This window comes from Hermetia illucens, chromosome 5 (assembly GCF_905115235.1).
Source record: "Hermetia illucens chromosome 5, iHerIll2.2.curated.20191125, whole genome shotgun sequence".
Classification (NCBI taxonomy): Eukaryota; Metazoa; Arthropoda; class Insecta; order Diptera; family Stratiomyidae; genus Hermetia; species Hermetia illucens.
In genome coordinates this window covers 58,684,091-58,711,614 of record NC_051853.1, presented here as the reverse complement: position 1 = coordinate 58,711,614, position 27,524 = coordinate 58,684,091, and the positions used below count along the sequence as shown (strand labels likewise).

The 27,524-nt window shown below is 37.7% G+C and overlaps 1 protein-coding gene and 1 long non-coding RNA gene across 9 annotated transcripts in view; one reads left to right on the top strand and one right to left on the bottom strand.

The window, feature by feature from the left end:
• LOC119656813 (proton channel OtopLc) overlaps positions 1–27,524 on the top strand; it is a 62,013-nt gene that overhangs the window by 11,106 nt on the left and 23,383 nt on the right. For 2 of the 8 annotated variants that reach the window (XM_038063438.1, XM_038063437.1), the window contains exon 3: positions 27,309–27,443. The exons of 3 other annotated variants lie outside the window; for them this stretch is intronic. In XM_038063438.1, coding sequence (XP_037919366.1) covers positions 27,309–27,443 — 135 coding nt within the window. Of the gene's footprint in view, positions 1–7,053; positions 7,274–15,383; positions 15,651–15,682; positions 15,819–27,308; positions 27,444–27,524 lie in introns of those variants that run through there. 3 more of the 8 variants (XM_038063439.1, XM_038063445.1, XM_038063444.1) reach the window with 3 other exon arrangements.
• Positions 16,206–27,524, bottom strand: part of LOC119656816 — a 28,748-nt gene continuing 17,429 nt past the window's right edge. Inside the window, exon 3 of the long non-coding RNA XR_005250101.1 lies at positions 16,206–16,284. This is a non-coding gene — a long non-coding RNA (uncharacterized LOC119656816). The remainder of the gene's footprint in view (positions 16,285–27,524) is intronic.

The following is a 27,524-nucleotide window of genomic DNA, read 5'->3' as shown; positions in this document are numbered from 1 at the left end:
CGTTTACGGTGAACCTCCAATCGCAAAATGCAATAATGCTGAAATTCAAAAATATAACATTTGTTTTATCCTAGGGTTTTCAAACTATCGGACTAGGCCTATATTTAATGCTAAAAAATTTGGTAGTTCTTAATATTCACTTTTTGAGCTGCAAACTTCTCCTAAAATTGAACCACAGACTGAAGCGAATCCAATTTGTTTCACTTATTGTAAGAATCCGCGTAAGAAAGAAGGTGATATACCATATTTCAAAAAATGGAGAGCAGAACATTATCAACTCTTAGACTAGTTATATAAGCCATCATCCCCACTCAAACTTAATATGAATATTTATGTTTTTACCTGGAACTAGTTTTACCAAGCGACTAGCGAAAGAAAAATAGTCATTTCATCCCTTGCAGCTAAACTAACTAAAGTCTTACTTAAATTAGAAAAAAACGAACATATAGCCGCAATTGGCATATTAATTAGCACACGGATAGACTACCCGAAATGTGGAAAACATTGCTCAAAAAACTTTTCGTTGGATCCTTAGGGAAACTTAGGGAAAAAGCTGAAGCCTATTGACTGGTTTATAAGTTTGTAGCTTTAACTGGTATAGCTGATTCTGTTGGACCTTACTTTATATTTATACTTGCCCTAAATTTGTAAAGCCATTAATTTCTAGTGGCCAAAATCTATCGACTACTACCAAGGAAATCGTTGAAATTCTTTGCTACAATTTAATATATTGCACTATAATGTAAATAAACTTAATTTGAATATTTCCGGGTTCACCTGTAAATATAACATAATGTCTACGTGGGAACCGCATTTTCATGGAGCGGGGACCGTATAGAGCAGTTTGTTATTGAACATCAAACGTAAAATATATACAATTCTTTTCTTTATATTTTATCAGCGTGAAATTTTCAGAGAAATACATACGCTCCATTTCAGGCGTGTAAACGTTAGAATTAAAGCGGTCTCTCCAAACACCACACGGGACCACCATTTAGGTATGACTTAACAGAGTGGGCTCACCTTTAAACACTCTTTCTTCCAACTCTTTCAATTTCTCCGCCTTGTCTTTTCTAGCAGCTAGTTTTGTATTTTCACAATCGAGGAGGGAACTGCAAACCGATTCTCCTTCAATGTTAGGAATAAGCTCACTCTTCCACCGAACCTCCGAAGATAGTTCAAAGTCGCAATGCTCGTTGCGCCTATTCACCCACTTGAAATAAGTTGATTCGTTGCAGGGGCAAGTTATAACAATTTGGGTAGGACCAACATATTTTTTAAGAATAAATACATATGCAAGGTGTCCCGTTCATGGTGGTAGAAGTTTTAGTGGTAGATAGTACCACTTTTTTCAGGAAGACTGTTCCAGGGAACTGGCCCTCTATCTTTGACCACTGCAGATTTATGCATTTTCCGTGAATAGTGTCAAAAAGTTTGTCCTTCCCAACAAAATCACAATTTTCCACTCCTTCAATCATTTAATGCTAGATTTTTCAAAATATTTTTTTCAAACGAGTATTTCTCAAAATTACACTTTTCGCATTAGCGGGAATCCTAGCTCAAAAAGTAATGGATCGATTATTATGAAATTTCGAGGTACGATCGTGTACAAAATTACGAATAATATCGTACTTCTAAGAGTGCTTTTTTCCATAATTACTCAAAAATGTGATAAAAATTTAAAACCTTGTAAAGTTTTTGATTTTTACTATTATCAGCTGCATTGGTGTTCATATTCCATCTACCGCAGATGGTGATCTCTAGTTACGACCTTCAACAGAGTATTGCCGTGTAACTCTTCCATTTTTGGTTGAAATTGTTCAAAAAAAATTCTCAAAACTTATTTGATATTTGAATATTTTAATGTGCAAATTTAATTAGATCCCAACAAATTTTTCCCACTCAAAAAGTAGGTGGAAAAGGTTCTCTAATGTGGTTTCTCCCCTTAAAGATGGTAGTTTTGAATGCAAACGATGAGAAATTAATGCGTCAAAACACTAGACCTACCATGTCAAGAACATGTTTTCTCCCATTTAATGCATGATATTTCTAAAGTTTTCATAATTAAGCCCATCATTTTTAGATGTCATTTGAAAGCTAATACAATGAAGCAATTTTTGGCAACTTTATAGGTTTGTAAGTTTAAACTACCATTACAATTGAAATTTCTTCAAAGTTTGAACAGTTATTTCTCCGAAATGATCTTTGCAATTAAAAAAAATATCCACTTATAAGAAATTTTATGTAGTTTCTGAAAATGGTAGAAAATCTGGCATTAAATGATTGAAAGAGAGCAAATTTTGGTTTTTGACACTATTTACGAAAAACGCTATAACCCTGCATCGGTAAAAGATAGAGTGTTAAACCAATATAGATAGGCCAATTTTCCACCCTGTATATACCAAGTTTCATGGCAATCTGCTGAACGGTTTTGGGGTCTGTAAATCTCAAACGGATATATATACCAGTATCCACTATTAAGGTTTTCTATGTATCAAATGAAACGTTTTCGTTAGTACTTTTTAAAGCTGTCATTCTCAGAAAGATTGCAAACCCCGAAATATGAAAACCACGAGCCGCCACAATACGGTGCCAAGGTCTCAAAATGCCCTCTATGGTAATATCTGTTTAAATAACGTATTTTTTTTTATATTTTTTAGAACTTGACTTCAAATTACCTTAATTTTATCCTAGAATCACCGAGTGTTGCATTTGCATTTTTTGGCTATTTTCTTTTGTGTATTATATGACTAACTCCATCCACTTACCTGAACTGTAACTCATATCCTTTAATTTGTTTCAAGTTGAAATTTCAGTTCAAAATCAATTCAGTACAAGTTCAATACCATATCTGAATTATAAAAGAAACGCAGATGATTGCTTCATAATGTGTATCCTGTATATTCTATTAGAGATATTCATATGATTTCGATAGATATATTCGCTACTTATTGCGACCCCAGATAATAATGATCCGTATTTTTTCGCGACCCATATGGATTAACACATCCTAATGCCACCCGCAACCGTAGCTTGATATTAAAGCATGTAGATTTTGTACTCGTGTATGACGTACGTTAGGCTGAGGTATCCAAAGAACCATTTGCTCAAGAGGCATAGATGAGCAAAAAATGATTTCAGGCGAATTTCTTAATAAAACAGCCAAAAGCATCGGAATGAATGATCACAAGGGGGAAAATACTTTAGCATTCGTAAATGAAGATGAAGCCTGATCTGCTGAAATCTGATGTGTATGCCAAAAGCAATTCAAAAGAGGAAATTGATCCAGTAACGCTTCTTCCACTACTAGGTATCTATTTCATTTATTCCTTAAATTGAATTGCAAAACATCAACCAGACAGTAAAGCATACACAAAAATTGATTCTAAAGTTGAAAGCGTAAAGTACATACCAAAAATGCAACTGTTGTGAAGCGCCTTTACACAGCTAAGCATGTGCTTTTTTTAATGAAAATTCCATTCAAACGGCGAAAATACCCAATTACGTAGTAAACAAATTATCGGCCAATTTCAGTGAAAATTCATTTCATAATGGTCTTGCTTTCACTTTCTTTCCAACGAACCAAACAGGAGGAACCATAGTGAATATCGATGAACGACTAAGATAGTTGAGCAGTGGCGCCAAAAACGTCAGCAATAACAACAAAAAGTAATATCGGTGACAAGATGTAACCCTGGGGAACTTCGCTTTAGACCTCCATGTGACATTTTACCAAGTTATATGTCACTCTGATAATAAATGCCAGTTTTTCCAGAATGCTCCTCCTGCGTAGAGCATGTGAGATGCACTCTGTGTTCACGCCAAGCTAAGCAGCTTTACTCTGTTTGAATGCATTGATGGCCGACAAGATTCCTTTTCTGTTTGGAGTTACAGTTTGTATCCAGATGTTACGGTGACTAGCCACTTAGTTCACAAGAGGCGGAACTTTGTCGGATGTGACATGGTTAAGAACCGTCGTGAAGTGTTCCCTCCACTTCTTCAGTTACTCGTCGTCATGGATAAGGAGTCGACTGTTAACGTTCCTCACGCTCCTTTGCTGATAGCGTGAAAAATGCGCCACCAATGACAAGGCGGTGGAAGCTGCAGAAGTCCACAAATCCAATGGAAGCTTCTCCTGAACTGCGTATAATTGTTCATAGAAAGTATCATTGAAACTTCGTTGATACATAGTACTGTGCAATTGTCAAAAATCGACTCCCGATTCAAGAGAGCTGGATTCCCAGCTGCTACCACATTGCCGCAAAAGGGAGAGGAATATTCTCTCACTTTCTCACTTCACTTAGACCCAGAATGTCCTACTTACATCGTTGAAATTCTCACTCGAGTTGGAGAAAGCAAGCATTCTGAGGACCCTCACTAGAGTTAACAACCATAGTCCGGCCGTAGTCGTGAGATCAGTCTCTATTCGAGGTGTTGTTGACAGTTCGCTAGCAGTATAGTTTCGAAATTTGCGGATTTAATAGCTCACAGATCTCTACCTCCTTTAGTCGCGTTTTAAGGCAAGCAGACAAGACTTAGCATGTATTTTCAACCCCACAACTTATAGAATCATTTGAACAACGAGTGAACACAAGTAATATTGACGTTGTTGCGCCGTTGATGATGATGAAACACGCGACGTTTATTTGCTGGGAAAATAACTCTTTAAGTCAAGCTCCTTGACACAGAGTACCGCATTAACCATTCTAAACATACTCTCCATTTTTTTGAAGAATGTAACTTATTGCAGCACAAAGAAAACGTTTTGGCATATGTTTGGCGCCAAATCATAAATGTCGCCTCACGATTAAAATAGCTTTGAAAATCTCGATTTTGATGTCAACTCTTTAACAAGTTGTTAAAGAAAATCTGCGTAGAAACTAAAGTAAGAACAGCGTCTTCTCTCTCAATCTTATCATATAGCCTTCTGCCAAGCTTTTAAAAAGCAGAGCATGGAGGGCAACTGGAATTACGCAATTTTCATTCAATTTTCCTCTTTTCGAAAGCCTAAATTAGGCCTAAATCTTCCTAAAAACATGTTTTGATAATTGATTTGATTTCGGCCCTTTGGAAAAAAACTTTAGAAGTGGCAGAAGAGGGAGGCAGGGTTTAGAGCGATAGGACAACTTTTTGGCAATATTTAAACCAATTTAGCAATAAATTGAAATTCGTATATTTAAAACACAACAAATTTACTTTATTTAACTTTATCACAAGATGCGCGTACAGTACTTGCTCACTTATTGAAATTCGTGTGTACGCCGCCGCGGTTGGAAACAGAAGAGACCGGCTTATTTCCATGCGGTCCTTACTGTCCCAACCAACGGCATTTTTCCACCGCTAATTCTCCACTCCCTTGGCGCGTTCTAAAATGAGTGAGTGGAGAGCTCCGCGCCATCCATCCGTCCGCATCTGCAACATTCGAAATAAATTTCGAATGCCGCAGATCCTGCCGCGCCACATCACTCCGCCCCCAGACGAAACCTAGGGGGTTTCGGCGGCGGATCCCGGAACTTCGTTCCCCGTTAATCCACAAAGCGGACACGACGCTGCTTCGGGGCGCACACGGGTTTCAGCCTGGGCAAAGAGACCGCATTTTTGTGTCCACCGATCTCGAGCTGGAAGAAATGTTCTCCCCTCTCGAGAACGCGGTACGGGCCCTCATATGGAGGCTGCAGCGGCTTCCGGACGGCATCCGTCCTGATCAGCACGTGCGTGCATGTGTCCAGTTCCTTGGGCAAACAAACAGGTATGGACGAGTGTCGAGTGGGTGGTGGCGCTTTGATGCGTCGGAGATTTTTACGATAATTATGATGATTATATTCTCTGTAAAAGTATTAACAGGGCTTTCCACAGGTCCTAGTACTGATAAAAATATAAAAATTGCAGACAGCTCTTCGCCATGGCAGAGGCAACGCTGATGTCGAGCAAAACATCATTAATTCAAACCTTAGCTATCCTCTAAGCCCAGACAGAACGTTTTGTTTGAAAGTTGAATGAATGGCGAACGCTGCATGTGTAAAAATCACACTTCCTGTATAATCACCAAACTTCACGCCAGTAGGTAAAATTGATTGTGCAAAAAGTTTCAGACTGATATTATAACTCAAATTTTTCAATTTTTGGAGAAATAATTTTCACTCAAATTTTCAAGCCATAGTGTCTTAATCAATTATGCATATTGATAACCTATTTTCTCTCTCTACTAAATCCTAACATCCTTCGAAATCCTGCAAGAATACAATTCTTATACCCTGCACTTTACCACAATTTTCAAATCCCAATCACAATTTTAAAATACGTATGTGGTTCTTTTTTACGATTGCCATACATACTTGGTATTTTCAATAGATTTCGATTGTAACTATTATATAATCGGTTAGACACCAGCTGCTTCCACAATCCATCCATCCATTTCGCGAAAAAACAGGAGTTCAACCTCCCAATCCTCTATTTGCCATTTAGAGTTTATTTTCTTTTAAATTGTAACTATAATAATAAAAGCCTTTGGATATTAATTTCAAAAACTGTTTGAAAAAACTACTGGAGACTGAATATAGGTTTCTTAAACACTCAATGCTAATATTGATACAAAAACCAAGATCATGTGCTTCTGGTTTTCAGCACATATTTTGTTTATCGAATTTTCATATTAAATCACGATAAATATTGATTTTTCATATCAGAAGACAAGCTTCGATTGTTCTCAAGACACTATCGCAAATTTATAGAAGAGAATCGCCGCATCCATCAAAATCCTGGCTCCTGGACTCCTACTCAGTTCTCACAAAATAACGTTTGCTTTCTTACATACGTAATCAAAAATTATCGGAGATAACAAATATTGAACAACCATACTTCAAATATGCTCGTATAAATCCGAACCAATAAAAGAAATTAATTAAGATTAACCTCGTAAGCATCGAAACGAAGCGATTTAGAGATAATCATGTGCGAAAGCTAGATAAATTTGGTTCTCTTCCAATCGTAATCGTCACTTTCTTTACTTTAAACCTTATTATATGGGTTAACTAAATTGAATTGATAGCGTTCGCTATTAAAGTGCAATATTCATATGCCGCCGTGTTTATCTATCTTGCCGATATCCGAAAAGAATCGAACCGATGAGTAAAGAATTTGAATATTCTGACTTGCATTCCAAAGACATTACCAAAATGTCTAGCGGTGAGCACGGTAGTTCGGTTCCGAATACTAGCCATCACAATGGTATTCCCGGGGAAAGAAAGTCCTTAATTTTGGCTGAGGAAGTTCGGTAATCAAATTGAATATCAAAAATTATAATTCAGATAATGTGATTTAGTGGTTTGTGCGAAATTAAAAGTGGCATTTGACCTGTAGATTTTTATATTCACCAAGAGTGGAATTGGAAAGGGAACTACAATTAAATAAGAAGACTACGTTATTTGACTGTAAATTTATTGAATTTGTCCAGCTACCCATCTCAATAAAATTAAAAATAAGCTCGAATTATGCTCCAAAACTAATAGTTTTCAAGAAAACTATTCAAATTAGTGCCAGCTATTGCCTATAATCAGCTTATACATACCATAAAATCAAAAAACTTAGAATATCTTCAAGTTCACTTAACAAATCGATAGATCGTTCTGGAATATGTTTTTATTTTCAATTAGTGTGACTGTGCTAGACCCAATTCTATTCTAGATTATGACAAAGAAATAATTTAAATATATCTAATGCCTTATTTCCAACTCACGAGATGCATATAAGTATTTAAAATTAAATTTTTAAATTTTCTTAACTAAATATTTATTTTTGTGAATCCTATTTGATTTTGAATGAGAACCACTGAACTTTATCCATTGTAGAATTATTCAAATCCATACAGAAACGTGCGCAGATACAGGCGATTTATTCCCTTACTATGACTGGTTTTAGCTGCAAAACTGAGGTGATAATGATATCATTGTTACGAATCTATTTTCAACAAATCTAAATGAAAATAAATTATTCAAGTGACAAAATTTAAAACATTATAGTTTGCAAAAATAAAAATTTATATCGGCACTTGCGACAGATATAAATGACGCAGATAATAAAAATTATAATAATCTTTTCACGTTTCGCCAAGAGGTGTGAAGGATATTTTGAAAGAAACAACGCAATAATGCGCTCCATCCATTCTTAACAATAGAAATAGCAAATAAGGTTAAGACTATTTTTGTACACTGCTAATGATATCAAATCATGAACTGTCCAGAATTGCTAAATTTAACACTAAATTCTATTATAAAAAACGGTTAGCCAAATATAGTTGGATGTAGTTTAAATATAAATCGAATATTCTAAAAATATTTTCACGTGGAATACAACTAGAATTCATACTTACATGTAAATTGTACGCCAACTTGAAACTCAAACGCGCTATAAACTGCTTGATTTATTTTATTAATCGACACTCTGAGTGATGCTAATTAACATATGCATATGAATAACTCGCAACTAGGTAATAAAAATCAAGGCATGTATACAGGCTGTAATAGTGCCTCTTGTAAACGTTTACATGATTGTGAATGCATTTTTTCCATTCTTTGTGTTATTGGTAGCAAAGGTGGCCATAGATTCTTCATTTAGGGGAACACTTTACCAACGACGGATATTTATATATTCTACTTACTTTTGGCCACTCTATTAGAAAAAAAATCATCAGATCAACTTTATTAGCTTAGTTTGGTTCAGTTTAGATTTATGCAGCCGCTATATGAACTGTTTATTCCTCTTCAGCCTTTGTCTCATTCGGTGACAAGATTGCCTCATTTGAACCGGGTTTGCCACTTCTTGCGATCGTAACCTTGATCCCAATTAATTTGGAAGATTACCATGTTTCAGTCGGCCTTTCCTCGACTTGCTTGTTTAAACCAATCTTCAAAACAATGGCAAATCGAATGCAAATATCTGCATTTCAGGCCTAATTATGATCGCTATGGTTAGTTATATAATTTTATCAACGCAACATATTCACTTCTCGAACCGCAAGGCGACGTTCTTTGCCGCGTGATAAAAGCCACTCCAAATTCCCCACTACCATTCATCCTTCCGATGATGAACACTATGTGATATGCATAACGACTTTGGTTCACTTCGTTTCCGAATTATTTCATTTCCTGGAGTTATAAGAAACTATCTTGATTTAGGAAAGCTTTCTTACGAAACTATGGTAAAAATGTTATCAAATGTTCAAAGACCACATCCTTTTTAGCGCAGTACCTGATGCTAAGTAGTGTAAGCCTGTGTTGTATACTTCATTTCTTTAGTGATCTTGCCAAACGAGTAATCAGACGCTGCTAATGAGGACAAATGGCCGAATATTTTTCGAGGTTCGAACCTCGACCTCTTTTGAGAACCCTCTTCAGCTTTCTAGGGAGATTTCTAACTGTCTTTCAAATCAATGGAGATCACCGTTTTTCACCGTCTTTCAAATCAATGGAGATCACCGTTTTTGCCATTCCCTGCTCTGAAAATTCTTCGCAAAAGTAGCTTTTGGAACATCCAAAATATATAGTAAGTGTTAGTTTTGTTTTGCTTGGTCACTTTAAGATGGAGTGCTTTGCTTCCGAACTAACACCTCATTGGAAGTCTTGAGAGCTTTGTCCTCATCAATTTCAGCCTTGACAGCTTCCCTTCCGCAATCGATCAAGAAGACGGCCTCACTTCTAAATGAGACAGAGACTGAAGAGAAGAAGAAGTAGCAAGGTTAGTTTGTTTAGACGGTATTCTCGGTCTTAAACTTGTTTGAATTTGAACCGTCATCTAACGTATTAAAGCATCGCTGGTTAAGCCGGTCTTTGGGTCGCTTCGCATCTACCTCAAAGCGGCGTTCATTGCATTTGATGGCCGGGTGCACTGAAACCATAGAAGGCGAAAAGGCAAACGACACTTCGTTAGATTTTAGATTTAAAACGTTTACTAATACGTCGATCGCAAAGCAACACCTACCTCAAAATCTCGATATTCTCAACAATATAATTCAAAGATATTTGTTTGACCGCAATTGAATTAAAAATAAAAAAATATAAATGTTTGATATCCAAGCCCAGAATATTGGCGCTACATGCTGATGTCCCCCCGAATTCTTCAAGTAAGAAATTCAATTCGAACTCGTAAATTTTATCTTTTTAACTTTGTTACTCTGCTTATGTATACCGGGTTTCATTTAGTTGACAATTTTTGAAATTTTCGAATAAAATGAATATAAAATAATAAATGATTGGAAAACTATAGAAGTGTAACGGTGATCCAAAGGCTCGAATAACCACAAGCGGACACAAATAAATGCAATTGTGACTTGAACTTTCAATACCAGAACAAGTCACGTAGGTAGATGTTTCAAGTGCTAAGAAGTTAAGAAAACAGAGGATATCACTTACATAAATATTGCAAACTACGCCTCAAATCAAAAGTTAATTCATATGAACTATGGTTGCTCTCATGCAAGATAAAGATCTTTTATCTTCTAGATACATCTTATCTGGGGATATAATGTATTTCTACAATACTCAGCGCTCTATCTGAATATCTGAAAAATTAACCAAAAAGTGATCATAAAAATCGAATTCCGGCAAATTTTAAAACAGCTTTTTATTAGTAACAAGATTCTCGATGGTGAAAATTTCACTATAATTGAGCTGAAAAGAACCTTGCGATAATTAGAAAAAAGAATGAATCTATAATTTTTCAATGCCCGAAAATATACGCCTCATATTAGATGAAATTTCATTATGAATTCATAGAACGCATGAATTAATCAATATAAATAAATAATAAATAATCTACCTCCGAAAAAAATAGGAACCTGCCGTACAAATTTATGGAAAACGCGGTTATGTTATTTTGAAATTTGAAATTTTGTTGTTATTTTATGTTATTCCTTTATTAAAGTTGAGTATTTAGATTTTTTAAAGGATCGAACAATTTTACCGTGCTTTTTCATAAATCATATATCATAAAACACATTTGGAAATAAAACTGTTCCATCTTTGGACATTTTTGAAAATTTGGAAGATATCTAAGCCCAACATGATTTCACCACCTTAAGGTAACTGGGCGGCAACTTATATAGTGCCTTATGTCCAGTATGGTTTGGGCTAATCGTTGAGCTCAAGTTTGAGTGAAAGTCCGAGCACTGAGCGACAGTCAGCTTAAGTTCAATATGGTTGACACGGATCATTTTCACACAGTGGTGAAAGCTGAGAACAAATAAATTCATCGATGCAACAGTTTTCTGTTTCCATTGCTTTATAAAAACTACCAACTCAGCTGTGTTCATCAAGTCCCAGTTCGAAGTTTTCAAGCCACATAGATTTCTACTTCACTGAGATGTTGTAGTCATCCCGAAGTCACCTGCCAATTTTTCGGAAATTTTTAATACCGTTGGGAAGATATGGTGGTATTTCTCTATTCCCGCGTTCTGCCGGTAGTTGGAGTTACGCTTCTAATAGTATGCGCGTCTTGGGATGGAAGCAATATATTTTTTTTTGAAAACCTGTAACGGATTATCTACAAGAATTTCAGTAAACTTAATATTCGAAAGCAGTACTTTAAAAAATGTATCGCCATCAAATGATTTTGATGACCAACCAGTCTCTGGTCTTTTCAGGTTGGGATTTATTGCTTTAACTCAATTATCAACCATGGTATATATTGTCTGGTGGGCATTATACGTATATTATATTCTTCGCTGATGTGCCAGTGAGGATACTTCCGCAATGAATTCAAGTCAGAGTCTAGTTTCCTACGACTAAACGTATTTACATTTCCAACTTTGCTCAGAGTAATGTTTACATAGGAGAACACCTCAAGTAAAACCCTTCCCCTTTCATTAGTTTCCGAGTTTCCCACTCCACCGCCCAGACGTCAAACTCGCCGCCAATAATCTTGGGGTTGAGTTCTTTGACTTAGTCTGCGCAACATATTAAAGTACTCTGAGAGTATCATACTTGTCACGGCATAACAGTTGTGTATGTAAAAATCGCCCATTTAAATCCTCACAAAATCGTATACGAGGTTTTTCATCACTTGTTACAAAGCTCGACTTAAGCAGGATCACACCACAGCCTTTCTATAATATTTACATCCATTTCCCAAACACCTCGATGAAGATTCTTGTAGCGTTCACAGACACAACTAGACTTCCTTTGCATAGATTTTCTGTAGTAGCAGATCCCGATTAGCATGGCATTAATTTAAAATCAGCTCGATGACTCTCGTTTGTGTAATGTATCCTGGAAACTGAGTACCCGATAGTATCCGTTGCAATCGCAATAACAAAAAGTGAGGGTTCGTATTACAGTCTTTTGCTAAACGATTTCTCTCCTCACATCTTCAGCACACCTTTGATCTGTCAGTAGCGTTAGTTTAATTTTTCACCATGCCTCCGAAACCGAGGCATTTAAAGTTCTCCTTTTGATACCACTTGCTCAACAAAGCCGCCCACGACGCATTCTATACGAACTTTCTTCCAGAGAGTGATTTTCTAGTTGATACCTCAAACGCAATAATGGTGGTTGCCCATGTTCTGCCGAATGCTTCTAAGGCTCTTCACATCCGCATCCTGCATATCCTCTAGTGTCAGTTGCTCCTTAAGAGTTGTGCAAATTTCTTCCCTAGTAATGATCTCGTCACGATCTTTGTATTCTATCGCATTCATAAGTCGACTTAGCGGATGGCAGCTTGTTGACCGAGTGATGCCTCAATATTCTTCTACAGATCGTCCTGCTTATTCTTACTCCTGAATAGTTCGATTAACAGTGACCTTTTCTTTGTTCGTCAAATTCGCGTAATATGGTCGTTAGGCTCCTTCAACGCAAGTTCTGCCTTAATCCTAAGTAAAATGCCATCGTAAGACATACCCTCTTTTGTTGTTGTTACCAGTGAATCTTTGCAGTTTAGTTTTCGAATCTTTCCTTCTGCTTCGTATTGTACTTGACTCCATTTGGCTGTGCATTCCTCCGACCCAAATATTGGTTAATTCTTTTGGAGTCTCTACGAAGGTCCTAAAGGTAAAGTTCGAAGTGTGGCCGATGTATCAAAACGGCTACGTGTCTCTGTCGATCTTCATCAAGGAACCACTCTCTCATCACTCCTCTTTGCTCTTCTTATGAACACTGTTGCACGGGGTATCCTACGTCCAGCGCCCTATACACTGCTATATGTAGATTTTAGTTTCCTAGTGTTTAATAACCAAGCTGATCTTGAGCAACTTCGACAAAAATGAAAGGATCACCTCAAGCAACACGGTCTTAGAATCTGAATAAAACAGAATTTTTATCGACCAATTTCCATGAAACAGACACTATCACTGTCACTGGCAACCACCTGCCCAGAATTGAGCGATTCAAATATCTCAAATCAATGCCATCAGCCAATGGAGAACTGCGTTATGAAATTCCTTCACGTATTAGCGCAACCTGGATGAAGTGGCATTTCACAACTGGTGTTCTTTGTGATCGACGTATCAATGAGCGCCTCAAATCTAAAATTTACCGAAATTTCATTCACCCTGCCGCCTTCTATGGTTTTGAGTGTTGGGCAACTGTAAAAGACAATGAACAGCGTCTCGTGGTAATGGAGGCAAAGATGATGCCTTGGACTAGTGACGTGACACGCCTCGATTACATCCGAAATGAGGATCAATATAGGATTGCACGGACCGTGGAAAAATTGCGAGAGAGGTGACTTCGATGGTATGGTACGTAATTTGGTGGAAGGAGGAGGAATTCGCTTGCCAAGCGACCAGAAGGCCGAACGAAACAACGGTGGGTTGATACGTTGGATGTGGATCTGAGAACCTCGCGATTGCATCCAGAACAGGCCTTTGACTGAACAAAATGGCACAACAGATAACGATAAGACGAAACCTCTTGTGAATCGGACAAAGGCTAAAGAAAAAGAAGAAAATACTGAGTTGCGTCGCCAGCGGCTTCTTTGAGACGTTTTCGTGGTTCTATTCTTAGTTTTGACGAAACTCTCTCAGGGCGGATCTCTACCAGATGGCTCCTGTAAAGCCGCGAATTATTTGTCTGTTTGCCTGTCTGTCTTTCTATATATGCAAATATGGTCATCAGGGATATCAAGTGAAAGAGTTTTAGTACTCTTTGAAATTTAATATTTAAAATTTTGTTTACTATCCGTCTGTCTATTTCTCCATCGATCGTTAATGATAGTACATGAAGGGCATTTTTCACTCCGCCTCTGCCCCGGGAGGAGCGTAACTGAAGTGCCTACTGGTTATTATTTTTCCCCATATATATAATTCATAACAAGTCGTGGATACGAATTATATTTAAAATGAAGCCTAAGCGATACTGTTGATTGCCTAAAGTTTCTCCACTAAATTTATGTACGGCGAACAAATAGGACTACGCAAAACATCGACTCGTTGAGCAGCATAAGGGTAAGTAGTTCCGCGGATTCGCTCACTCTCTCTGCTCTGAAGCACCCATCAGTTTCTGGTCCAAGCTATGAGTCCTTGCCACGCTCTTGCAGTTTCTCTTTTTGCTTCCTCATGTTTCAAATTTCTTGCTTAAATGAAACTTTATTAGCGTGCTATTCTTTGGTATCTTGGAAAAAGACTGTCGACCTCGCCTTTATCCTTATGTGAAGAAGAAGAGGAGCCCATCCCAGATGGACCAGCGCGGTACTACACACCTGAGGAATATTAGCTATCAACCGACTTTCTTATGGTTTTAATTGTAACTCATTAATCTTCGATTAAGATGGAAAAATTAATAAAATGAATCTCTTAAACAATTAATGCCGATCTCTAACCCCATTTACATCAATGACTAAATGTATCATTATGTCTCCATTCTTCTATTGTTCTCCGCATCAAGGTTAGGTCATTCTACTTTATCTTAGAACCATGCATCAGTTTTTTCCGAGGAAAATTCTTCAAATTTATCGTCATTGTCTAGCCTTGTTCAGTTGAGTGGCCAAACCTATTGTGATGTCACTAGTCCCGAAAATCTGGACACACTCTTAGATACAAGTAAAAGGCAAGTATGTACAATCGATAAAAAAACTAGACAGGCTTTTCCGCCCGAAGCGCTTAACTTCTATCTTTCACTAGATAACATGATCACATCAGTTCAAACTGCCATTTTTCTGATAAAATGAATTTATAAATAAAATCCATTTAATGTGGTAGCCAATACCTATGTACAGCAATAAAATAAGCCTGTTTACCGGTCTACGACAAGGCGTTAAAAACATATACTATCATATGATATATAATCCGCTTGATTCCCGGTATGTGTGCTTCAATGATAGATATTGAGATATTGAATATAATAATCGATTACTTGCGCTATTCCGCCAACTGAAACATCTTCATCAGTCCACCTGATATCGTAACATGAAACGGAATATATTTTATTTATATTTAAATTTAAAATGAGATTATCATTTGGTTTCAACAATTTTAATGCGCGACGGTAGAATGATTTATTCGTGTCTAGTAGAGAACAATGTCCGGGTAAAAAGTTGTAAAATTCGTGTACAAATAGTGCAAAATCAATTCACACCCCAACGTCACTGTATTGTGTTTCTAAAAAATAAAAAAGTGAAATCATTTTAAAAAATAACGATCCATCATTGAGACGTTATCACAAGTGGTGCGTGAACATTTAATTCAATGGCAAGTGTTTGCAAAAGTTGCGGTTTTTTAGTATGATCGCAATCGTAAAATCACAGTGTTTAGTAGTAGTTGTAAATACAAGATCCGACTGAAGCATAGTATCCCTTCAGTCATCTATATACTCTGTTTCTTATGTGAAAATTTAGTAAGTTAAATACATATATCTGTGTTATTTAGCACCAGTTATTTCACTATTCATGAAGCTCATTGTGAAAGTTCCCTGATATTTACTGATCTCAAAAAGTGATATGGAAGGCTACCGATAATTGTGTTATATAAACCTAAAAACCTTGACTGACATTTCTCACTTAATAAAAAATACTCATTGTTATACTCACATAAATTGCCTACCTAAACCATGGTTAACGTTCACTAAGAATTAGGAGCAATCGCCATATGTAATAGGTATAATTAGATGTTTGTTTTTATACACAAATGGTAGTGCAAATATTAATTTGATCCCACGTTGGGCGCTCAATAAACAATCCAGTGCAAAGAGTATCTTATATATATTGAAATTATATTGTTACCTTTTAAGGCTAAATTAAATCTGCATCGATAATGCTTATTATCCAAGTTGGCGGGAAATGTTTACCCCTTCGAACATTCATCTAAAATTTAATTTAATTTAATTTAGTCAAAACTCTTGAACCGCTTCCAAATGTAGAATTTGCTTTAATACTATTAAACAGTGATACAATGAAAACCAATTTCGGATCAACCCGATTACGCATTTGCCAAACTTCGGTGGCTAGCGTTACGGGTAATGTCCTGATCCACTGTCCCATGAAAAAATATTTGGCGACAAAATTATATAAATTACATATATTGAATGACATGACACAAAAATCTATTTCCTCGGGGATATTCAAAGCCCATGCGTATAAGCAGCATGGAGCAAATCAAGGAAAGACAGTGCATCAAACCCCGAAACACCCCGAAAAATAACTCTTATCACCAATATCATTGCGTATATATAATAGATAGTGTGGGGTGCGATACATATCAAACGAAGGCATTATGGCATTCAGAAGGAAATTTTTTCATCGTGCTCAAACCATATCGTGTCCTGTCTGTTCGTATATCACCTTGCTTACCACAACATGAAACTGTTAGTCAAAAGAATTATTATTACGGATGCCTTTGGTACGTGAAAATATAATGGATAGGATTCGATCGCAAGTGGGGAAATCACGGTATTTGCGGGAAGAATATTTTTTGCTACAGTAGACCCATGCCGACAGTGCGACGGTGTGAGTTTATCGCTTGCATGCAGTGTGATGAACTGAAGCATAGTTTCACTCTGCATGGACTATTCTCTACCAAGGAATGAACAGGAGCTAAAAAACAGCCATGTCGTAGGACTTTGTTATATGTTGTGACGTGTTCCATTCTACAATATAAATTACAGGGTAAATGAGGCATGTAATATTAAGAAAGTGATACCACCTTAAAGTGTGATATCACATTGCCATTACCGATCGCGACCAAACATTACAACATCACTTAGCATTACACGGGCGCATGGCATCTGAACTTGCAACAGGATAGGCCCAGAAAAGCTAAAAATAACTGAAATTATAATAAATGACTAATATTAAAGTGTAATGAAATAGGAAAACACAGGCATAACCCAGATTACGCGATCGACCAGTGGGAAAAATTTGTACTTCATATTCTATATGCTACTCGCCTTAATTTCAGACAGCATAATGAACAGTCTTTAGGTTTTGTGCATTTGTACTTAGCATTTAGTTTGTCAGACCGTTCACTTTAACATGGTACTGACATTCAAGTCTTAGAAATTTGCAAAACAGTGCCAACTTTGACCTATTTTATTCCTGTTAGTAATTATGCGATTTTCAACTTCCGAACCTGGTAGTATCATGCTACAAGTTGTAGTCTATATTACTGCAAAAGTTGATAACTCTCAAATTTCTAAAAAATTTACTCATAATAAACATGGTGATATACTATAACTAACTCTTTTTAAAAAGGTATCGATATAGAGAATATTTTGACGTCTAGATACCATGTGCATGATTCACCATACTTCTTTTCAGATATTTGGGTTAGGAACCTAGTTTCTGAAAACAGGCCCTTGAAGTAACTGTCCAAACCCGCCCTTTACAACCAATGTTCAACCAATCGCTTTGGAAAGTACTAATTGGGACCTTTAATTTGATACCCCACATGACTACACTCGGTTGAAAAAAAATTGTACACCCCTCCCCTTTTTAACCTCAACATAGAACTATGTTGCTTACGTGAAACTATGTTACTCGCTGCATGCGATGGGATTCACAGGTCCCACCTTTCTGCCAAATTTCGTTTCAATAAGAGTAACCGTTTCAGAGCTAATGGGTGTAACACAGACGGATAAACAGGAAACCGATTTTAATAAGGTTTCGTTTTACACCAAACCTTAAAAAAAGAAGAACAGTTCAAAAACCGGAAGCTGTGGATATGAAATGTTTTGCCAATTTCTTGTGAGGAATCCCCCTTTACGGATATTCTGTTTGAACGTAGTTAAAAATTCAAGTTTGCACCGTTTCGTCTCGATCGTTTGTAACTTTGCTAATAACTAAAAGATTTCCACAGAACTGTATATTTAATATTAAATTCTTAACAAAAAAAAGAAAATAAAATGTTTGTCCGATCTCTCCTTCGAGTTATTAACAGCTCCTAACAAGACTTAACCTTAATGATCGGGTAAACCCCACTTCACTCTCTCGCTGTATAAATGGAAATTGAACTGATATTGATAGATAGGTTCTTGGCTTCAGAAGACATTTTCGGAATCGTCCTCGAAAGATAATCGTTTGACACTTTCCACCATTGAGAACTAGTTTCCACTTGGTAAAGTATCGATAAAACCCATCCAAATATGAATTCACACGACCTACTATACCCTTTATGAATGTGTAAAGTATAAAGTCGTCGGCATAATGGAGGATCTTGAAGACCAAGAAGAGGGTTGCGGAAAGAGTGGATCTTTGTGGTAGCCCAGCACAATTGGTATGCGAAGAGAAGAGCTGTTGCTGAAATTTCGCTTGGGATGGGAGGTGCATACCAAGAAGACAGGCTATTGTGAGTGTCTTGCCATAAACTGCGAGCAATATAATAGTTTTGAGAATTAAAAAGGCGTGTTCAACCGAATGACCTGTTCAGTTGGAGAACTGAAAATATGGGACAGTATTGTTTCTATCACAGTGCACATCGATATATGTTTTGTTGGCCCCCTTGAAGATTTTGGCGGAGATTAAGAAGATAGAGATAAGCCTGCAGTTATCACGAAGGAGAGGAGTTTCATTCTTTCTGGGGATAGGAAATAGGAGTTATTTCAGCAGCAGAAAACAATGATTAATGTGGGAAGGCAGAAGGGACTGATAGTTACAGACTATTTTTTTTAAGGATAGTGGTGAGCATATTGTCAACCCGATCGACTTTTTGTTTTTACTCTGCTTAATAGAGCTTGCGACCATTTTTCGCTTGACGAAGTTAATGGGTGCGAAAGAGCCGGTAAGCCCAGTGGTCAGGGTGCTGGAAAAGACCAAATTGGTTGTTTTTTGGGATATGATGTTGTGGATTTAAGAAACAATTGATTTCATTGACTTCGGCTGCGAAGCGTTGATCACGTACGTGAAGTGTGGAATTCTGGGCTTTAGGAAAGTCGTTTATAAGGACATTTGATTTTTCAGGGAGGGGCAATATGTCATTGCACATGGCAGTTTTGCCAAGTCCTGGGATGGCTTTTCGGATTTCCCTGTTTGCATTTGGATTGAGTTCTATATGGGATAGAAGTATCGAGATCATGAAATCCGTTCTTTAGAAAAGAGAACATCTATTTCTAAATAATTTCCGCCGGCTATTTTGAGAAAGTTGGATTAGAGATAACTTGGACCTCGTCGCTAGCTAACCCTCCTGAAGTGCTATCTCTATCGGGTAGTTGAATGTCAAGGATAATGGTAGCCTGGTCACCTATGCCACGAACGGTTTTGTTATTTAAAATTAGCCTAACCAGGAAATATAGTATGTTTACCGTTTAAGTCGTCTCCCAAGGATAGGGACCAACATTTTCCAGCTGGGTTTGGTTGCAAAAGAATATGATGGTGGACAGGTCATTCAGGTCATAGAACTGATGGACGCAGTTTTGATTGAGGCGACAATTACCTATAGGACATTAGTGAATAGGAAGCGTTGCATCGTTAGCAACTTACCAGAGATGAGATGTTGAATATCCTCATAAATTGTTGGGATTGCACAGCGAACCGAGGGAGATTTGGGATAACTTTGAGTCGAAGGAAATAGGTTGCCGCAAAATAACTCTTCATTGAAGAGAACCGAGTGAAGGAGGGCGTTAAGGTCACGCGAGGTTTGTTCAATTGATTCGGGTTGTTTTGGAATGTACGGGCTTACGGGAGTTGGCGAAGTACATTGCTTCCTCATAGGTCATGCGCTTGAGACTTTCGTCCGGCATTTTCAAACCTAAAATTCAATCGACCGGCAGCACATTTTTTCTGTGCCCCAAATGGCACGAACTAGATACTGGCTGGAAAGGCCTACATAGAGAATGGCATGTTAAATTTGGGTTAGAGTCCTCAATTTACGCTGCGTATTAAGCTGATACCAGTAGCCCCTAGCACCTTTTAAATCTATCCTATCCAAAAAAAATTGGTGGACGAAAAACATAAACACGGAAGTTCAACTCAATACATGTCAAAAATTGTACTACCCTGTGCATATTGTAAGTCTGACACCCTGTTTGAAGTGAAAATGGAACATTTTTAAATAAACAACTACTAGTGAAAAAGTACAATAGCTATATCTGCAAACGTATGGGTAAGCCATATCCCAAGTATAATATATCTAACTAAATCTTCGCCCACTATCACGGCTACAATACCCCATAATATGACAACGTTATGAAACTTCTATATGCACTACCACCACTAGATACGCCTAGAGATAAAACCAAAGAAAAAGCATGATTGCAGAATATAATTAAGAAACTATGCAAAATCGACTGATTAAATTGCATATTATACTGTCGCAGATATAGCAACTATTGGAATTTATCATTGGAATGCGAACGAAGCAATAGATAAGTTATAAATATATATGTACATAAATTAGAAAGCCAATTAAATAATAAAATCAATCTTATTTCTATCTGACATAATAAAAATAATTTTAAATAGTTGAACATATCTCTGAGCCTTTTCCATTTACGGTGCAAAATTAGTAAAATTAAGTGCTAAAAAATAGTAGAATTTACCATAATCATCGATAAGCTTCCAAACAGCACCCTTGATTTAATTAATATCACAAAAAGCACATATTAAAAGCAATCAACTAAACAGACAATAAATGAAATGAATTTGTCAGAAAGTTCGTGCGGTTTTATGAAAAAATAGTGTAGAAAACTACGAAAACAACATAACTTTATATCTCAGAATAAATGCCACTACAGATTAACCCTCAATTTGCCAGAAGAAACTTAGTGCCTGCAGTTCCTCAAGTGGAGAGTCTCTCGACGTTAATCGGGAAAGGGGACACCCAGATAGAATAAATTCCAAGCTGTGTGCTAAATGTCCTCTTGAATTCATTCCTTGGTGTCTATAGCGGCTGTCTTGTTGCAAATATTCAATAATCAACGGAAAAGATTTTAGGCAAAGCTCTATGTTTGTCTTGTGCTGAACACAGAAGAAGAGTTTTAGGTTGGCCCATACTTGAACTATTTGGAATTAGGTTGAAATTATAATAATTACGGTATATGTCAAGATGTCAAGATCAGCCATTTTTCTTATATTTGTTGTTTCTGAACCTCGGAAACCACCTTCGTGCTACACGGACAGAAATCACATGGTATCTGTAGACAATTTTGTGCAAAAACAGAAGCTGCTGCATGAAAACAAATAAAAGTTGTCAATATCGCTATAGACTGGAACTGCTTATACCAAAACTTTTGAGAATAATGTCAAAAGAGTTCCTGGACACGGTAAACTTCCAAACATACATAATACTATTCCTTTTAACACGTTTTTTTAGTATAATAGTATTTGATGACTTAAATACTTTTCCTATGCCTGTATAAAGTTTACTACTTCCTTCGCAACCCAACCCCCTGTCTGGAGGTCCTTATTAAAGCAGGCCCAGACCGGATATCGGTTGTTGTGCTGTTGATAATGAGCTATTGCTCTGGCCAAGACAATACCAAATAGAGGAACGCTGCAGTACATATCTGGATTCTTTTTTTCGTTGGGGTAAGGATGGGTGAATGCATTTATGCACAGAGTGTTGGACTCCAGCAACGGTACATCGTCGGATTACCAACTAAACACCTCACCATCCTCACAGATTTAGTCTGGAACCGTTTGTCACATTACTTCAGGCTTGCGGAACCTTCAAATCAGGGAATTCCTTTCACCAATGGAAGTCGAGAGGAGAAAGGGAACTGTCAGTTCAAGGAACACATTACCGTTCGCCTCCTCCTTCGGTCGAGCTCTATCTTCTTTGCAACGTGAAAATGAGCAACACGGTTCCACTTGTCAGCGCTCCTCAGCATCTCCTCGGCAATGTTGTCTGGAGAGAGATTACCTGTGTTTAAATAGAGCTGCTGACGAATCCTATTCCACTTTCCACGAGAATAAAATCTGGGATGGGCGTCGTCCACAACTTCTTTGCAAAACATATAATCAGGAGATCGTGTCTTTCCATTCTTGTGCACGTAACACTGAAAACCTCCGTGCCCACTTAAGGATAGCCAGGCTCACCATGCTCCCGATTCAGCCACGCACATAAGTGGCAAATCAGTCGCGCAGCCCATCCAGTCTTTAGTTGCATTTTACGAAGAGAATTGCCACTCATCTAGGGTGCGTTGTGGTTCTTCATGAGCAACAACCTCCTTTGCGCTTGTATATAGCTTTACGCTACTTAGCAAGAAGAGCAACAGGGATCAATCCCGCGAACACCATCAGGGCCGATTCAGGAACAGTGCGGCACGCAGACGCCACACACAAAGCTCACCGTCTTTGTACTTGCGCGAGACGCTTACGATATACCTCCTTACTAAGAGCATCAACCCATAGCTCTGCGTGTAGAGTAGGACAAACTGCGTTGAACTCATTAGAAGACGTCGCAGCGCCGAGCAGTAGGTCTGGATGATGTTGGAACACCAGTTTATATGGCTCTGCTGAAATACCATCGGGTCCTGAAGCTTTCTTGTTTTTCATAGAGAGGACTGCCTGTTCCAACTCTTTTAGGGAGAAAGGGGGCAGTCCTCGACGCTCTCCTCGCCGACGTCATCATCGCGTACGGGGTGCGCAGGGAATAGTGCCCGTACGATGCGGTCCATTTGCTCGGCCTTAAGTGAACAGAGTTTCCTCAGAGCCCCGATTTTTGTAACCAAGTCCCCACGGACCCGCATAAAAGACGGTTTAATTTTGACATCCACAATTTAACCCATGATAACTAATTTCCCGGCTTTTTCGCACATCTGGTTAATACGGCCCAATTGCCGATATTATGTTATCCACCATATTTGCTATACTGCAGGGTAATCTGTAGCCATTTACCTTCTGACGGTAACCTAGATCAATAATCAATTTGGTAATAAAAACAATAATAAGTACGAATGGGATAAAAATGAGGATTAGGTGAGACAATGAAGAGACCTCTTTGCTTCCGAAAAATATCACTTGCATTTTAAAAATATCTTTGACTTAACTTATCTTACAAAACTAAACTTTTTCCCGAAGTTAAAAGGCTCCAATCACATAACGGTATACCTACCTAGATCATTTCCAGTATTTTATCATAATGCATGAAGGCCTCATTAAAAGTAAAGCTATGTGACAACAGTAAACTATGAAGTAAATATCATAAATAATTCCTCAATATAGATGAAGATAGCAATTAATGACTCAAAACAGATGAAGTTAATCTCTAATAATTTTGCGTAAAGCTTAGCCGACAAGCACCGAAACCATCTTGAAAGTAATAGTTCTAAAAGGCAACCAAAGGTTAGTCTCAATCAAATAAAGAAAAAAAAAGAATAATATGAAATAACCTCAGGCCGTAGTCGTCCATTGAACTCGAAAGCTAATGGGTACTAAATATTCCTAGACGTAGACCTTCTTATCCAGAATGCCTCATCCTTAATGAGTAAACACATTTCGAAGAAGGAACAGTCAATCTCCAACTTTTCAATCTTTTGTGTAATAGCAACCCTGCTAAAGTTGATTCAGTACCCCAAATTCACCTCTAAACGGTTGAGTCTGTTGCCACGAATTGTGGTAGGAATATCTAGTATATGCTTTACATAGTTTTTTAATTAAAGGAGGCGACGAAAGGTGGTGTCAAATTTATTTTCTTAGAAACTTTTCATAAAGGGAATGAAATAAAAAACAACTCGTGTATTCTAGAAAATGTTGCCAAGATTTATGAAACTACTACCCATAATATAATAATAATAATCGTTTATGGGACAATCCAATTGGATCAAGGCCTTGAAGTGTGTTAGAGCACTTAATTTAAGACCGTTTCGTACACTACAGGATTACAGTACACTGTAGGAGGCAATGGGCAGGTACACTAGCATATTCCAGGCGGAAATTTACGCCATAGACAAATGTGCCTCCTTTAATCTGCAAAGGAACTACAGGGGGCAGAACATAGCTATTCTCACCGATAGCCAAGCAGCGATCAAGGCACTTAGGTCCAACCAGGTGAACTCTAAACTGGTATGGGAATGCCTTGAGAGACTGAATACACTCGGCTCGTCCAACAAGGTCTGGATACTTTGGGTTCCAGGCCATGCTGGGCTGGAAGGCAATGAGGCAGCGGATGAACTAGCCAAGAAGGGAGCAGGGATGCCTTTATACGGGCCAGAACCCTTCTGTGGAATCGGAAACGGTTTCATGGCTATGAATCTAAGAAACGAAGAAAAACGGTTGAGGGAACTATATTGGGCGGGCCTACCAGGGATGGAGCAGTCCAGGGTGCTTATTGGGGGATACGAACCCATGCGCACAAAGGATTGCTTAAACCTCACCAAAGGGAACCTCCGAATCATAGTGGGAATTCTCACTGGTCATTGTCGGCTGAACTACCACCTAGGGAAGCTAGGGATATCTACGGACACTGCCTGCAGGTTCTGTGAGGAGGAGGACGAAACCTCTATGCACGTCCTGGGACAGTGTCCAGCACTTGTGCAAAGTAGGTCGATACATCTGGGAGAACACTTAATACCAGATGCAAAGCTGAAACTTCTGGAAGTGGGGAACATACTAAAGTTCCTAACGGTTACTGGCCTGCTTGAGATACTATGATCAACAGGTACACTATAACCAGTAAAAGGGGCACAATAGTTCTTCAAGGACGCGGTGCGACTTTCCCTTAACAGAATAATAATAATAAGGAGGCAATGTGGTCAGCATTGCGCTCGCCCTTGATTATTGCCCCGATTTGACCCAGGTACACATTCACAAATGAGTCGACTGGTATCCGAAGTCAAGTCGCGATATAAATCCCACTGTCACCAGTGAAATTTGAACCGCGAACTCCCGTATGACACCCTAAGCTCTAACCACTGAACTATTCGAGCCTGCATAATATAAGCCATTCTAATGAAAAGTCTGGTGCAAATCTTACTACTATCATGAAAGTTATACCAAATAAAAAATGCGCTTCCTCAGGGATAACATTAAAAAAAAAAATTTATACGCTAGTTGGCAGCTATTTGCTCATGAATTTAGTTGGTTTTTGTTTGCATTGGCAGTCCAAATTTGAAATCAAGGAGACGAACATAGTGCATACGTCCCACAATGGGCTATGGGCAGAGCTCGTCAAAAAGTAGTGCTTATGTTATTATTTCTGTAATGTCACGTTTTGAAACGTAAATGAATTATCAATGGACTAGGACATACGCATACATCAGCCTAGACTGCCCTCCAAATGAATTGAAACACCAATTACAACAAAACGAAGTCGACTATACTCTGCTCTGCAGATGATCTGTTTCTGGATAGATGCTCTGCACCTTCTAAAGTAAAAGTTTTGATTTTAACAAACTTTGGGTGCAATTAAAGATATTATTTGATTTGAAAATTTAAGCAAACGTGATAAATTAACAAAGAAACCACTTCCAATGCAAGCAGTACTTTTTGCGGTCAGTAGTACATATTTGTACCACTTATGACAACGGTATTTCTTATGTATACTCGTTTAATTTTTGCATTCACTACTGTGGAATATGCTGATAATATGTGAACTACAAAAACTGCCAATGCAACTGGTCCAGTGCGTCATCAAGTTTATGCGGTCTGAGGAGTCCTGAAACAAACAAAAAAAAAACAGATAACGTAGTTATGCTGGTCGTTGATCATAACCTTGTAAGGTGAGGGTTAAGGTGAAAAAAAACGTTTTCACTGTAAATTAGCCTCTCTCTTTATCTCTCGCCCTACTCAGTTTATAGCCCTTGAATATATACATATATTCAGAGCACTGCAATGGAAGCAGTTCATATACTAATTCTTGAGTCAAACTGATGGAGGGGATAAAGCATTGGAAGATATATTAAAAGAACTGAATCTAGTCCTTGTAACGTCCTCTTACTCTCATACTGCAGTTTGTACGAAGCCCCGAGGAAACTGGGACAGATCAGAAAAGTACGTGGCGTGGTATACTGAGGTTTTCGATACAAGGGTATACCTCTGGAACAAGGGTCTACCTCTTGGATAAAACCGAAAGGTGCGCAATACACAACGGTCTTCCAGGGCGAAATAGATACAATTCTAAGAGCGACAATCTTTGTGATTGACAAGCGATTGAAGGTTTGGGCATCGCAATCTACAGCAACCGCGAAGCAGCCTTGAAGACGTTGAGCAGTCCCTTGATCATCTCACAAATCGTTGAAGAATTTCATCTGAACTCTATATCTAAATTAAATACAATGGAACTATGCAGCTATGAACACATCAGAGGTCAAATTTTAGGGCTGTTGTTGTTGTACCGGGTAGCATAATATTCAGCAGGACATAAACGAATTTGGAATATCCTGGACTGGTCCATAACGATTTAAGTACCCTGAGACCCTTATAGACACACTTCATTGGTGCTTATTATGCATTGATTTAAGTCATCTTATCAACGGCTCTAGTAACAATCAACTACACTGTTTTGCTTTTATCAGCCGAAACTCTACAAAATGGAATTTCCTTAAAGTTACATAAAGAGTACAACCACTGAATTTACTTTTAAAACATCTACACTTAAACTACATGAGATTACTGTCTCTGATTATATTTTTAAATCAGAAACACGCTAAATTCGTCCGCCGAAAGGATATTTACACGCTTTTATTGATATTGGTTGAATTGCAAAGATGTATTTTTCAATGAATTTTGCATTCAATCAAGGTTCTGCAAAGGAAATTTAATATCATAAAATTTTTGAGCTCCAAAAGCTAGTCAAAGGAAAAAATGAAATGAAATGATTACAAAAAATATAATTGTCAGAAATCGAATTAAGAAAATCAAAGTTATGTCTAAGTGGTATAATAAAAAAAACAAGCAAATTATAAAGAAATCTTGAATTGACTAGAACTAGTGTTGAACAACTTAAACTCTTACAGGCAATTATCTAATCTCTGCTACCGTCGTCGCAGAAGAAAGTACATAACTGATCCAAAAACTAAGACGCTCGGTGTTACCATTTTCGTAATGGCTGCCTATAGAAAAAAGCCAAAAGAAGAAGTAGAATCGGTGGCGTAGGTATTGGAGCACAATGTGCTCTTTGGAAAACATAAATATATTGATAAGAACTGAATCTCGTCATCCACACTAGCAAG